The 14,091-nt window shown below is 52.1% G+C and overlaps 5 protein-coding genes across 5 annotated transcripts; 2 read left to right on the top strand and 3 right to left on the bottom strand.

Moving 5' to 3' along the window:
- Positions 1-1,276: 1,276 nt before the first annotated feature.
- PV08_06461 (uncharacterized protein) lies at positions 1,277-2,009 on the bottom strand (the record flags this gene model as incomplete). Its single annotated transcript, XM_016380798.1, has 2 exons — positions 1,277-1,590; positions 1,685-2,009. The coding sequence occupies 2 exons, from the start codon at positions 2,007-2,009 to the stop codon at positions 1,277-1,279; spliced, it is 639 nt and encodes a 212-aa protein (XP_016236625.1).
- A 1,975-nt stretch (positions 2,010-3,984) lies between these two features.
- PV08_06460 (uncharacterized protein) lies at positions 3,985-5,122 on the bottom strand (the record flags this gene model as incomplete). Its single annotated transcript, XM_016380797.1, has 2 exons — positions 3,985-4,278; positions 4,328-5,122. The coding sequence occupies 2 exons, from the start codon at positions 5,120-5,122 to the stop codon at positions 3,985-3,987; spliced, it is 1,089 nt and encodes a 362-aa protein (XP_016236624.1).
- A 1,129-nt stretch (positions 5,123-6,251) lies between these two features.
- Positions 6,252-8,211, top strand: PV08_06459 (uncharacterized protein; the record flags this gene model as incomplete). Its single annotated transcript, XM_016380796.1, has 4 exons — positions 6,252-6,339; positions 6,469-6,657; positions 6,704-7,127; positions 7,173-8,211. The coding sequence occupies 4 exons, from the start codon at positions 6,252-6,254 to the stop codon at positions 8,209-8,211; spliced, it is 1,740 nt and encodes a 579-aa protein (XP_016236623.1).
- Positions 8,212-9,071: 860 nt separating this feature from the next.
- PV08_06458 (uncharacterized protein) lies at positions 9,072-11,166 on the top strand (the record flags this gene model as incomplete). The annotated part of the gene is made up of 2 exons (XM_016380795.1): positions 9,072-9,258; positions 9,320-11,166. 2 exons carry the CDS (start codon positions 9,072-9,074, stop codon positions 11,164-11,166), a joined length of 2,034 nt encoding a protein of 677 aa, XP_016236622.1.
- A 2,162-nt stretch (positions 11,167-13,328) lies between these two features.
- Positions 13,329-13,549, bottom strand: PV08_06457 (uncharacterized protein; the record flags this gene model as incomplete). The annotated part of the gene is given in 2 exon segments (XM_016380794.1): positions 13,329-13,405; positions 13,423-13,549. 2 exon segments carry the CDS (start codon positions 13,547-13,549, stop codon positions 13,329-13,331), a joined length of 204 nt encoding a protein of 67 aa, XP_016236621.1.
- Between the last annotated feature and the right edge of the window lie 542 nt (positions 13,550-14,091).

Genomic DNA, 14,091 nt, shown 5'->3' with positions numbered 1-14,091 from the left:
ATAGAATGGGTTGATGGAGAGGTGGAGCGGGAGTGTGAGAGAGGCAGCCGAGGAGGGGAAGGAAATGGCTACAGTATATCGGGCTCGGCCAGCACCAGCCAGCCAGGAATCTGACGGCGAGGGCAAAAGGGCTCAAGAAGGCAGTGTTCAATCAGGTCACGCAGGAGTCGCACCCGGCGAGTTCAACGGGAGCATCTTCCCCTTCGCTGGCTGGACGGTCACTGGCGAGTTGGCATGAGGCAAGTCTAGTGGCAGTGAGCGACTAGCGGGCTGAATCGAGGAAAGGCAAGGGGAAGAGACGTTCGAGGATGAGCATCCGACGAGGGGCTTGCAGCACAAGTGGGTTGAGAGGTGGATAAGCTGGGTGGTGCGATGATGGCAAAGCGAAGAAGAGTGTGTCAACGATGGGAGGATGGCTGAGCGTCGAGGGTGAGCGGGTGAGAGAAAAATAGAAAAGCGGAGACTGCGGTGCCTCGCTGAGTGGCCCAACTGCAGCCAGCATGCGATGCGTACGAGTACGAGAACCACACTATGCCTGTTTCTGTCCCGCTGTCGCTGTCTGCGCTTTCTTGCCGATGTTCTTCTGGCACGCCCGGAAGCCCAGCCATCGCCAGTGGCTTTGCCGCCGCGAATTCCAGACACCTCTCAAAATCATACCGGCCGATGCTTCGCACCGTCTGCAGAATTTTCGCCGCATCCATCACGAGTCCTCGAAACGTGGGAACCTCACTACCTGGAACACGGCCCCCTTCTCGCGCTGGGAGTAACAGCAATCCCAGGGCAAGACGAAGCGACTGGCGACGCGAGGTGCATAACACACCCTGCCCGTCCCCAGTTTGACCGGCAACTGGCGGTACGAGTAGGGCCAAGTGGGAATCAACAGTTCGACTTCCACAGGCGTGTTAGAAGCGTTACGAGGCCTGAGGTCAATGACAGTTGGCTCCAGAGCAAAAAAAAAAAAAGACCCAGAGCCTGTAAGCGATCCACCGCCGAGGGAAAAGCGTGGCAGGGTGGGAGCCAAAAAGCAACCAGGGCGTCTGATCGGGCATGGCCTCGATGGGAAAGGGAATGGCTTCATGGGCCTGCACAGCCGCACAACGGCACGACAAGGGCCAGGAGGGTTTCCTCCCTGAAGCCTGCAGCGATCAGATGCTTCTGGGTGAGGTCATCACCTCCTCGAAGCCCAGTCCTATCACTCCCTATCTCTGCTCCTTACCTCAACGAGTTTGAGTCCTCTCCACTGGCCTCGTCGAACCCATGTTACAGGCTCTTTCCCCTACTTGGATCCTGCCGGTTCCCCTACTCTAGCGCCGTGGACATGAGCCAGGATCATCGCAGTGTGTCCCCGCGCTCCACTGCTATGTATAGCCCACCAATCGTTCCGACCAGGCTGTAGCGTCGACAGATCATCACTCGTCTCGTCTCGTCTTGTTTTGCCTCTCAAGAGCGACACGCCCGACCATGGCCGCGCGAAAAACTTGTCAAAAGGCTCAAAAGCGGACTTGTTGTGGCTAAGGGCAATTGGTTGGAAAGGAATGTTTTTCGCTTCGTCCCTTTTCTTGACATGCCCGAGCACGACGCGTAGGGCGGCTTACACAATGCATGCATCACGGGCCTCGCATTGTTTGTTTGGTTCCATTGTTAATAATAATGTTATTGTTGCAGCGTTCAACCCCTGGCGTACGGAGATACCTCTCGTAAAAGGCCCCCAATTGTTCCTCGGAATCGGCATGCTGCAATCGTCCAGGGCGCGCATTGCCGGTTCGCCACTTCCACTGCCACAATGCTGGGGGCGCTTCTGCCCGATCATCTGGTCGTGGCTCCAGAGCATTATTCATGGCTGGTGACTTGGTGACAACCCTTGCATAGCTGCCCGGGCTCACATCATTTGTGCGCCCGGCACTTCCATTTTCTTGTTCTTGCATCGGCCCTTCTCCTGGATCGTCTTCAAATGCTTCAGCCGGTCTATTGTCCCTTGGCCTGCCTTTACGCGAGGATGAAAAGGCCATTTTGTCCCGCTTTGCGCCGCTTTGCGGCCGTTTGGGGACGATAAGCTAGATTCTCTAACACCGGTCAAGTCTGGGGAAGTGCCCGTCCATCCACTTTGACCGGCTTCTTGCCCAACTCAGGCCATGGTGTCTTTCCCTGCATTGAACTAGGGGTTACAGGCGAGCACGCCGCGCTGACCCAGTACGGTCTCATCACCTCTTTACCCAAGCGGAGGTGGTTTGTCTACTAAGCATCCTCTTCGCATGTGGGTGTTTACGGAGTTTAACATCCACTGGGAGTACGGAGTATGGCTGACAGACTTCGTTATCGCAACCTCTTTTTCCTCCCTTACTGTGCTCTTTGGCTCCGTCTGCCGCCCTTTTCCGCCTTTGCTCGTTATTAGTCCATGTTTAATTCGTAATCGAGGCTTCCAGCTGTGACCAGACTGCATTTAATGCACCGCCGTCTACCTGCTATAGCGACATAGCGCCACTTGTGTTCCTTTACGAAGCGCCGGATATGTTTGGGCAGTTCTCCTGACTCGGCGCCACACTTCAGCCTTTTTAGTGTCGGTGAACATGTGGTGTCAGCGCAACAGTTCTTCATTAATTTATCGTCTCCAAGTTGTGCGCGGCACCGTCCGGAAAGGTCAATGAAACTGAACTATTTTACTGTAAAGAACCCTCCAGAGTGAGGTGACGTGGACCAGAGACTGCTGGAAACCTCGGGTTCTGAGGTTGGGAAGCTTGCTCTTTGGCCAATGGATGTTGGTTCCATGGTGGTAGGCTGAAACCCCTAACGTGCTTTCTATTTTTGCCCTGATCCTCTGGCGGATTCGGTTATCCGCAAGTGTATTGTATCCCTCTGCGAGCGTGACCGGCAGAAACAGGGACCGTTCCTTCTAGCCAACGCCTCAGAGTCCTCGTACATTTTCGAGCGCATCCCTTCTCGTGCGATTATTACCGGCCCTCGCTGACCCCTCGAAACCAAGCTTGTGATGATCATGACACACCCACACACACCCACCTTGTTGGGTCCCGGGTTAGACGACCGCCGGCATGCTGTCTAACTTTGTGCAGCGACGCGCCTTCCATGTACGACTCGAGTGATGAACGCATCACACTGCAAACAGCAGGGGTTCTAATCACGCTGGCACCAGACGCGCCCGTTCGCATCACACACTTGATGGCTCCTGATTCATGCAGCGAAATGATGTGAAACTTGTGCAAGCGTCCAGACATGCATTTATCACACGATCGATCATGTGGAGCGAAGACAGTCGGTGCCAGCCTCATTTCGTTGTCGAAGCTCGACCAGACAAATCGACAGTCAACCAACGGTTGGATTCTAGCCGGCTGTCCTGCTTCTATGGCGCTCTTCGTCTGTCAAAGCTGCATGAAGTATCCAACAAATGCACGATATCAAATCCGTCAAAACCCAGACGCAGAACGGTCGTGTGGCAGTCTATGAACCACTCATCCCGCCAAGGCCTTCTCTAGACGGCCTACGGGTTCTTCAGGCCGATTATTGCTGACCCGAATAGTATACCTCTCCTTATCTTCGTGCTCCCTATCCGATTTCTCAGCTCTTACCGCCTGTCGAGCGGGACAGGGAACAAGTCGCAGAGCAGTGGTGTTGTGATCTCCAGTACCCTATTCCTGGATCGTCGCTACAACTTTACGTGAAGATCTGTTGGCTGTGCACATTTTGGTGGCTTGCGACCTGAGTATACATGGAAAAATTGCGTTTTTGCCACAGCGCTACGACTTCAGCCATGAACAGCACGATTGCTCTATCGACAGCGTGAGACCCTGCATACCATTGATCACACTCTTAAACAGACCAAAAATAGCAATGCTGCATTGCATCACATTGGTGCTATTTGTACGAGGAAGAAGAGCAGACTTCCCAGAATGCAGGTGACCTCAATCTTACGTTTGCGCCGAAGATGCAGACCGGATGGTACACGTTTACTCCATCTGTTTATGTTTATGTTCACAACTTGCTGTCGGCACTTTCCTTGGAGAGCTCAATCACCAATTTGCCAAACTGGCTAGCCTTTTTCATGTCCTCGAACAGGCCGTTGATAGCATCGAGATCGAACCCCTGGACGGTCCGCGAGACTACAGGCTTTGCCTTGTTCGCCTTGACGAAGTCCACCATATCTTTGAACTCCTTTCTCGACCCCATGGTTGTCCCTCGGACCTCGATATTCTTGAGCACAGCCTTCATCAGCCACGGCATCTTAGGGCCCGTGGTCATGCCATAAATCGCGATGATACCACCGGGCTACAGCATTGTCAGTTATCAACGGCAGTTGGACAGCGATTCTACGCACCTTGAGCAACGTCACGCTCTTGTCGACGATGTCACCACCAGCCCCGTCAACAATGGCATCGAGTTGCTTGTTATCTGCAGGCAACATAGCCAACAGTTTCTTTTCCCAACCCTCCTCCTTGTAGTTGACACCGCCTGTTGCTCCGAGATTGATGGCCTTCTGTAGCTTCTCTTCGCTACTGCTGCTAACATAGACATTGGTGCCGGCGGCTCGTGCGAATTCGAGGGCGAACAAGGCCACACCGCCACCAATACCTGTAACGAGGATGTTCTTGCCTGGCCCGATGTTTCGAGGCCCACATTTGGTCATGACCGCTCGCCACGCAGTAAGGCCAGTCAGGGGAATCGCGGCAGCTTCGACATCGGAAAGGTGGGACGGCGCTTCCTCGACCTCAGCCTCATCTATGATCATGTATTCCTGCAACGTGCCGTTTACATTGACTTTTGTGCCGCCCAGGATTCTGTAGCCGCCCTGATCTTCAGGGCCCTCAGGGCTGTCATTCCAGCCTAAGCCTGGGTTCACAATGACTCTCTTGCCTTTCCAATTTGGATCAGCGTCGCTACCTACAGCAACGACCGTTCCGCATCCGTCTGCCAGCAACGTCACGCCGAAGGTTGTGCCGGGGTAAAGATGCTGTCGGACGTAGAGGTCTCGATGGTTCAGCGCCGCGGCGTGCATTTGGATAAGGACCTCTTTGCCCTTCGGCGTAGGTTTAGCAACATCGTCAAGCGACAATGGATAGTAAACCTGGCCCGGCTTGCCTTCTACCTTGGAGATGGAAATTGACTTTGGCATGGTGGCTTTCGTTGTATGTTACTCCCTCTGCGTAGGTGATGCTCTTCGGGAGGACTTCAAGGGCAACTATTGGGGACCTGGAACCAGCCACAACATCTGCTGCGTGACTTGTGTTCTCTCTTTCTACCAGGTATTGATGATGTGCTTAGAAATTGAGCTTCGGTGTTTTCTCGCAGTTGAATGCTATCGGTCTTCTCTGACGCTCCTTAATGAACACGCATCCGGAAACAACGTATAGCAAGTCAGCCGAAATGCCAATGAGTCAGCATTGTCCAACAAAAGCCCCGCGATCGAGCACGTCGGGTAATCTGGGTACCTAACCCAATGTTTGTGAGCCGAGGTGGGCGATATACGGGATCAGGAATAACTAAAAGACCGAAGGCGTTCACGTGACCATTCTCTGAAGGGCGTGTCAGACAGGCATTGGCTTGCTGGAGAGCCCTGCTAGATACTATGGCTACGATACGACAGGTACATTTTGAGTTCTCGTAGAAGTTTCTCAAGTACAGTTGCTGCCCAGAATGCGGCGAAGCAACTAGGCAAACCAGCTGAACGTAAACTGCAAAGTGTGGCGAGCTGAATCATATCTTCATCACCGGACTCGTGGTGCCCAGAACCCCGATGATCATGCCCGAAGAGCCCAAGGAATGATTGGTGTATTACTGCCCCAGAAGATCCTTTAGCAAGATACGTTACGAGACAAGCAGGTTGCTGTATGTCTGTAATGAGGAGTGGACCGAAATGTTCATATTTCCACGCACTGAACTCGCCCCCGAGCACAGTCAAGATCCCCTTGGGTGGGCATCACAAACCCTTAGCGATATCGACCGTTTTCCGCCCCAATGCGTGGTATATCAACTTTTGATTTTCAGCTCCAACCTGCGTGGCTCTCTGAAGGAGACGATTTATATCCATAGGCAACACAGGGGTTTGGCCGGGCGAAGACGGCCTTTTCAAAAGTTCGAATGCGCCTCTTGACATCCAGAAAAACCTTGAATATTACGAAACTCAGGTGACAAAAATCTTAGTCAGTGGAGCACAGAGGGGTATCTCTCCTTATCCGGTCCTCGGCCTCCGAATCATTTCGACGAGGACGACAGTCGCAGAACAACAAGCTCACTGCAGCACCATGGGCTCTTTTGGTGAAGTGACTGAGTTTGGACATGGCTTCAAATCGCAGTTTCTGTTCGATCCAAAATATACCAATCTAAATCATGGTATGTGTCTAATTTAGCACCTCTATCTGGACGAGAACGCCAACTTGTGAATCATCGCATGACGGTGACGCTGGACCACATCGCAATGCTCTCATAAGTTGAAGCACATAGTCTAATCCCACTTTCCAGGGTCATTTGGGACATACTCCCTCCCCGTGCGCAACGCCTTGCGCGGGTACCAGAAGCTCGCGGAAGCAGCCCCAGATAAATTTCTGAGATATCAATATATCGATCTTTTGGACAAGGCCCGAGAGCGCATTGCTCGACTGCTCAATGCCCCTGTTGATGAATGCGTATTCGTTCAGAATGCGACGACTGGTATGTATCAATTGACTGGTCTTGCTAGTGGTGACTAACGAGACAGGGGTCAACACCATCTTGCGAAACCTGCAGTACAAGGAGAAGGACTGCATCATTTACTTTGATACGATCTACGGAGCTTGCGAGAAGACGCTAGCATCAATTCTCGAAACAAACCCTCAACTTCATCTGAGGAAAGTCGGGCACGGACAGGATTTCGGATACTCCTTGCCCTGCACTCATCCTGAAATCCTCAATGCACTTTCGCAAACAATTTCCCGCGTTATATACGATGGATACACGCCGAAAGTCTGTATATTTGACACGATCGTTTCGATTCCGGGAGTTCGATTCCCATTCGAGAGAATCACGAAAATGTGTAAAGAGTACGGCATTCTCAGCCTGATCGACGGCGCGCATAGCGTCGGCATGATTCCACTGAATTTGGCTCAACTTGATGCAGATTTCTTCGTGAGCAACTGTCACAAGTAAGTCAGTGTCCCGATGAGAAGATTGGCGCTTACCGCGTTCAGATGGCTATACACTCCGCGAGGATGTGCAGTTTTACATGTCCCAAAGCGCAACCAACACCTCATTCGAACGACCTTTCCAACCTCCCATGGATATGTGCCTCCGTTTGGTTCGATTTCCAGATTCCGCAACCCGCTACCACCATCAGACAAGTCCGACTTCATTAACCTGTTCCAGTTTGTCGCGACTGCCGACAACTCAGCATACTATTGCGTACCTGCCGCCCTCAATTTCCGACAGAATCTATGTGGGGGCGAAGAGGCCATCTACAATTACATTCGTGATATCGCTCAGCGAGGGGCTGATCTTCTCGCCATGGTTCTGGGAACAGAAGTCATGGATGATCTCGATGCTGGCTATGGGTTGAAAACCATGGGAAGTTACGAAGCGACTGATCGCAGAGAAGGGGGTAGGACGGGTTGGTCTGGCGGTCTGAGAGATTGTGCCATGGCCAACGTCCTCTTGCCCATTACGATTGTTGGGGCGTCTGCCAGGGGGAGCATCAGCATGGGACCAGGTGGAGCTGGGAGTGCAGGCGGATTGTCACCTGCACTACGACAAAACTCCTATGGCTTCCCCAATCCTGGCAACCCGCAATCGCTCTGGACACCGTCCCCCAGTGGACTTTTGGGTGAACCCAATATAGCACGGTCTCCGTTGAATTCTCCAGGAGTGCTCTCAGCAGGACCGATCGTGGTACAGGAAGCCGATGTTCCGACTCACGTCGCGTGGATGGAGAAAACCCTGGTGAACGAATTCAACACATTCGTGGCGATCTACGAGTACGATGCAAGACTATGGACTCGGATTTCTGGTCAAATCTACCTAGAACTCAAGGACTTCGAATGGCTAGGCGAAGTCCTCAAAGGACTCTGTGAACGCATCCGAGCCGGCGAAAGTCTGAGGGGCAAGTCAGACATCAGCGACAGGGTTGAGGCCATGACACTTGGAGAGCCCAAACCCATCTCACGGCAAGGGACAACTGAATCGCTAGCATCCCGAAGATTCGATATCACGCAGGGCGGCTGGGTTGAAGAATGAGGGAAGGCTACCGCCGGCGTGATCAGTGTCTCCTGAGCATCCCCCGGATCCCTAGCTCACGGTGGCATTTCTACACGAATGCACCCCCGGATCGTCGGTTTCCTCCGCACTTTTCGAGGGCGTTACCGTTCCCCTGAACCCAAGGTCTGTGCGGGTACGATGGTACGACACATGAGGAGAGGGTTGGGCTTGTCGGGAGGACCTGAAGACGGAGAAGTACGAGTACTGACATGGGAAATGGCAGGTGATGGGAGGTACAGAGTGTGTCAAGCGCTGGAGAAGTCTTTGCCACTATTACCTCACAGATATATATTTTGCGCAGGCCGCTCGCCCTCCCGGAAAAGCTTGCGGGCGCACGTGAGCCCGCCAAACATACCCCGGATTTGGCCATTATTCCGGCTACGTAATTTCTACCTCGTTCTGACAGCACAAAATCTCTTCCGCCGTCCGCCTCCGCCCTCTGTTTCGCCTGCGGTCTTTGCTTTCCTCTTTCAAATTTTCATTCCCGCCATCTCCGGTCTATGTTTGGTCATGGCGTCCAGCTCACCACATGACTTGGCCTGCTGCCAGCATATCCGTGCAAATTTCTGCAAATCTGGGGAATATTGTGAATCATAGCTTGCCGTTAACTGCTTAGCCGCCAGGAGTCCTCGTGGTACGCGTTACTTGATGGCAATATCGCCATCCAGGCCCAAAATGAAAACAATGACACAGACTGCCTTTCTCCGTCCCTTCACTTTGTTTCCATTACCCCCATCAAACACATTCCAAGCCCCTTCCTTGCATCTTTTACATCCCTGTGGAGCATCCTTCATCGCATCAGTTGATTCTCATCTCAAACCCTGCTGTCATAAGTCGGCATGGCAATGGCACCATCCGCCCTTTTACGGCGCATACAAATCCGCCGTCGCCCAGACGATCATGTAGCCCCTCAAATGTACGAGAAGGAGACCGAACTCACACACAGTCCTCAGCTGCTGCTGCTACCTCCAGAAGATATGAATTCCCAGAGAAAGTTTTCCTACGCTTCCGTCAAGGAAGAGCAAGGTATGCGGCAGTATCACACCATCACACCATCCCGACATCATCAGCTAACTCGATCTCACAGGAGAAGGCGTTCCCCAGTCATTCGAATCCTCCCTATCGACCCAAGACCTTGAGGAGGTTGAGTGGATCGCGTGGCCATGCAGTCACTGGTGCAGGACGAAAGGACTGTGTTCCTACCATTTTGGGGGCACGCATGATGACTTCGTCCGGACGAGGCTCGAAGGCTATGCTCGCAGCAATCCGAGGAAGTTGGAGAAGATCTTGGACGAACTGGACAAGAGAAGGGCAGCACAGAAGTTGTTCAATCTTCCCGATGCCAAGGAGATTACTCAGTTCCATCCATGCCCGGCCAGTTTCAGTCTCGAGGTCTGGAGGGAAAAGGTCAGAGATGCGGTTGGCACACGAGACTTTACCCTCGACAGCTTCGACGAAACGGCTATCATCGACGACGATGAAACTCTATCGCAAACTTCAAGCTCCAGACCTGCGTCATATCTCGAGTCTATGCCAGTTGAGATCCTGGAAATGATCTTGTCCCGAGTCACGGTTGACCACACGGCTGATCCCTACGCACGACCACACGTCGATCTCGCGTCCTGCTCACTGGTCTGCAGGAAGCTTTATGCTGCCGCTGTGCGAGTCATGTACAGACATGTCTCTATCCCGCAATCCCGAGCCTTTTCCAAACTTATGCGCAGCCTCAACAATGACAAGTCCCTCGGCGAACTGGTTCACTGGCTTGACTTTTCCCATTACTCGAATATGGGTTTCGGCAAGGCTCGCTCAGCACGTAACCAGACGCCGTTCCTCAAACCCGAAACCCTCCTAGCTTGTCTGGACATGATTCCGAATCTTCAAGCATTCCTCGTGCACGAGCATGTCGATGACGAACTCAACGCTGACATCTTCCGCAAACTCTTTAGCATGCCTCTTCTGCAGGCTCTCGATCTCTGCGCTTGCTCGTCCCGTCCTTTCGCCGATGCCTTCACCAGTGTTGTGACACAAGCATCACTCCCCTCAGACCTGCCTAGCCTCAAACGACTGTCGTTGCACGAATGCACGACCCTTCAAGAAGAAGTGTTTGAAGCCATTCTTCCACGCCTTTCAAACCTTACACATCTCGACGTGGCGCATACACTCATCAACGACACCGCACTCCTCTCGATTCCCCCGACAGCCAAGATTACCCACCTCAACATCGAGCGCTGCACACACCTGACTGGTTCTGCCGTGGTAGAGTTTCTCACGACGCATCCGGCCGTCAAAGACAGTATTGTCTATCTTAACCTCGCAGCAGATGCTTCACGCCACAGGCTTCTAACCGCAAGCGATCTGACGCTTCTCCTTCCTGCCTTGCCCTCGACGTTACGCTCCCTCAACATCAACGGTGCAAGAATCAATTCAAGCCATCTCTCGGCGCTAAGGACCCTGGCATGCCACGTCGAAGAGCTCGGCATCCGTGGAGCACAGTTAAGTCTGGCCAGCGAGATCAAGCCTCTCCTCAAGCCGGCCCATACAATCCGATACATGGACCTGGCCGACATCCAGTCTGTCACACAGATGAGTCTCAACTACAGTCCCAGCAGTCTTACCGACACCGATACACTACCCTTGGAGGTGATCGAGCTGGGCCAAGACGTGCTCGGCGAAATCAAGCGTAGAAACGCACATGTCAAGAAACCCGACTGGGTCGTCAAAGAGCTCGGTCGACGTGGTTGGTTTGTCAGGCAGCGCGTGACTCCCAACGACGGCACAGATGAACAAGGAAAAGCACAGTGCCAGGTGGAAGCTGACGACGGGTCCCGATCATGGAAGATGGGAGCGCGCTGGTGGGGATTGCGCAAGATTCCCGTCGTCGAGCAGGATGTCGGCGGTATGTACGGGTATTTCATGTTCAAGAGATCATGATCACGAGCAGCCATTGTGACCGAGACCTACGTACGATCGAGGATGCGATAAGGTGGGTCGGTCACGGTTAATACTGCACGAATTCTTCTCTCATCGTATCACCATTGGGTTCATCACGAGGTTACGAGAAAATGGTCTGGGGAAATTGGTTCTTTCAGCATCAGCATCAGCATCAGCATCAGCATCAGCGTCAGCGTCAGCGTCTGCACGCAAGCACCGGGAACCAGGACGGTTTTTTTCGGTTTGCTTTTCTTCTCCTTTTCGGCACGGCATGGGAAAGCACGATGAGCGTTTCGTTGTTCTTCTGGATGAGTCTTTTGATTGACACGGTATAGCGAAATGGGTTACTTTTTTGGGGAAACAATCTTTAGGGCTCGAGCACGAATTGGAAAATGGCACTTTGGGTTAGCTGGCATTGCAGGCAGGCAGGCAGGCAGGCAGGGGGGGGCAAGAGGGGAGCCGTACGCATCGAGGCGCATGAATGCACGCACGGGAAACGACATAATGACCGATACGGATCAACCTACCTACCTCAGGTGTCTAATTCATGAGCATGATCATTACCGGGACCGGAGTTTGTGTAGATCTAGGAATGTCACGGACGAGGAGTCTCTTTATGATCAAGATGTCGCCATCCGGGTTCTCAATATTCATTTACTTTTCTCCTCGACTCTCGAACAACGAAACGTAATCGAAAGTTAGTGTTTTTGCTCTCCGCCTGAGTAGCCTTGTAGGCGTGTATGATGGACGGCGTTTGTTTGATATCATGTGTTTGTTGTTCGTCCTTCTCCTATGAAACAAACTGTGTCAAGAAGTCTAATTTATTGACTCGCGTTTCCCCCCATCTTTCGCCTGCGGGTTGGTGCTTTGAGGCGGACGGTATCATAAATACTCCGCAGACGTGTAGTTTCCGTTGTGGTGGCGGCGGCGGCGGCGGCGGCGGTGGTGGTGGAGATTTATATAAGTTGGTTGTTTCGGATATATTTATAATATATGTACACTATAGCCACTGCATGTGTACCTTATGTACCATGTTATGCATGACTTCTTCTTCTCTCTCCATGGACAACCTGATACAAAACGACAATGATAACGACGAGCGTGTGATCGAAGTTTTGTATTTGTAGGTATAGTTTGTATCTCTATGTTTTGCTGATGTACAGCCACAAACCTAGGTACATGTAGTGGTACAGTCAGGTATATACATCCTACCCTGACCCATTCCTTCCCTGTTCCCCAATCTTATCCTGTCATGTCCTATCTGATCAGGTTACTTATCTCTCGTTATTTGTGAAAAACCCCCTGGACGACTCTTGCGTTCGGAGCACCGGAGATCCAATAGTGATGGTGACGATGGTCGATGCCTCTGTTGGATGGTTTCGCTTTTTCGAGTGTCGATCAATAACCACGGCCCAAATCTCATGATAGGGGGAGAAAGGGGATGTTTATTTCCGGCAACGAGCCGTTTGGAGAATTTGAAGAGGAAACCAAACCACAGGATGGTTGGTTCCGGCGGTGGTCATCTCTCAATCGAGTCCGGGTCGTGAATTCGAGAAGCTCTCCCCTCCATATTTCTCGTGCACACTCGTTTCTGGAGAACCCCTCTCATATCTTCTCCTACGTGCACACATTTCTGTCTAGAGTCGATTCCTTCTTGGCTCATGTATAGATCCAACTCACAGGTTTGAGGACGCGAGAGAGGTTCGGCTTTGAACATATCACAGCATACTTCTAGATTATCACGTTCTTCTCTTTCTCGGACCAGCAATATTCGGAAACAGACGGGCGAGATGGTGATTGATTGGCGATTTGTCTTTCTTGGGTCCTTTCTGTAGGGGTGAGAACAGATTAGCATTCTGAACCTTTGAACCTTTGCACTTTTTTGGATTGATGTCTCTTGCGCCGTTGCGTTGCCTATGTGAGATAATGGATTGGGAGGAAAGGAACGTACCGGCGCATCTACACAGTCCCGTAGAGCCTTTTCAAGGTGTCCACAATCTCCTGACGCGGCGCCGGCGGCCCAACAGTCTGTCAGGTGAAAGTGTCAGCAATATGTTATGTACGTTCTTGACTTTGCTCTTTTCGCAGTTGTCGGAAAGTTGCACGTAGAGGTAGAGGTTGTCCGGCAGATTCTCCAATAAAGGTAGGATCAAGCGTTTTTGTCAACCTTTTGCTACAGTGCATTCCCATCCAGTTAAACTGCTAGACATAGCGTTTATCTTTGTCATGGGTATCAGGGCTGTTGTGTGCACATACTTAACATGGCGCTCATGGGTCCTAGGCATGGATTCGGCTCTGCTTTGTCCGGGTGTCTGATCTTTATCCGGGAGACCGTTTGTAGTCTGATGGGGTTGACGGCGGTGGATGCACCTTTGGGAGGCATTGTGAAAGAGTCCCGGAGGGGAGTATTGGTATTGGAAAGGATGCTTCGGTGCCAGGTGTGGGCGCTGGTAGAGCTTGTTGCAGTTTGATCGCGACGTCGGACGGGTACTGTTGATTTTGACGGGGCTTTCTACCCGAAAAGATACGGCGGCTCCAGTGTAGACGATCGCAACCGTCAGAACGGGAAAAGTAGGCAAGAAAGAGCGTGGGATTATAGCGGGTGGTTACTGTGTCTCGAGTGTAGCTTGTTCAACTGCTCAGTAGACTTGAACTCGGGGTGAAATTTAACTGTCACGTGGCAGCCTGTCCACTTTGTCTCGACTGGGCGTGATTGGACGGACTTTGCGGAGAAAACAAGCTGCGAACTGCGGCGAAACAGAAGCATTGCGATATGATCATTCAGACATTGGCTCGTACACTCATTATTGTTCTTCCATTCTAATTGTCGGTTGCGGTTCGATTTCTTTTTTGATTTTTGTCGGTTGCATTTGAACAATGAGCAAGCATAGTTCTCGCATCTACACGTGCTCACGTTGCCTATTG

The sequence above is a fragment of the Exophiala spinifera genome, assembly GCF_000836115.1.
Source record: "Exophiala spinifera strain CBS 89968 unplaced genomic scaffold supercont1.4, whole genome shotgun sequence".
NCBI lineage: Eukaryota > Fungi > Ascomycota > Eurotiomycetes > Chaetothyriales > Herpotrichiellaceae > Exophiala > Exophiala spinifera.
This window is presented reverse-complemented; position numbering and strand designations above follow the sequence as displayed.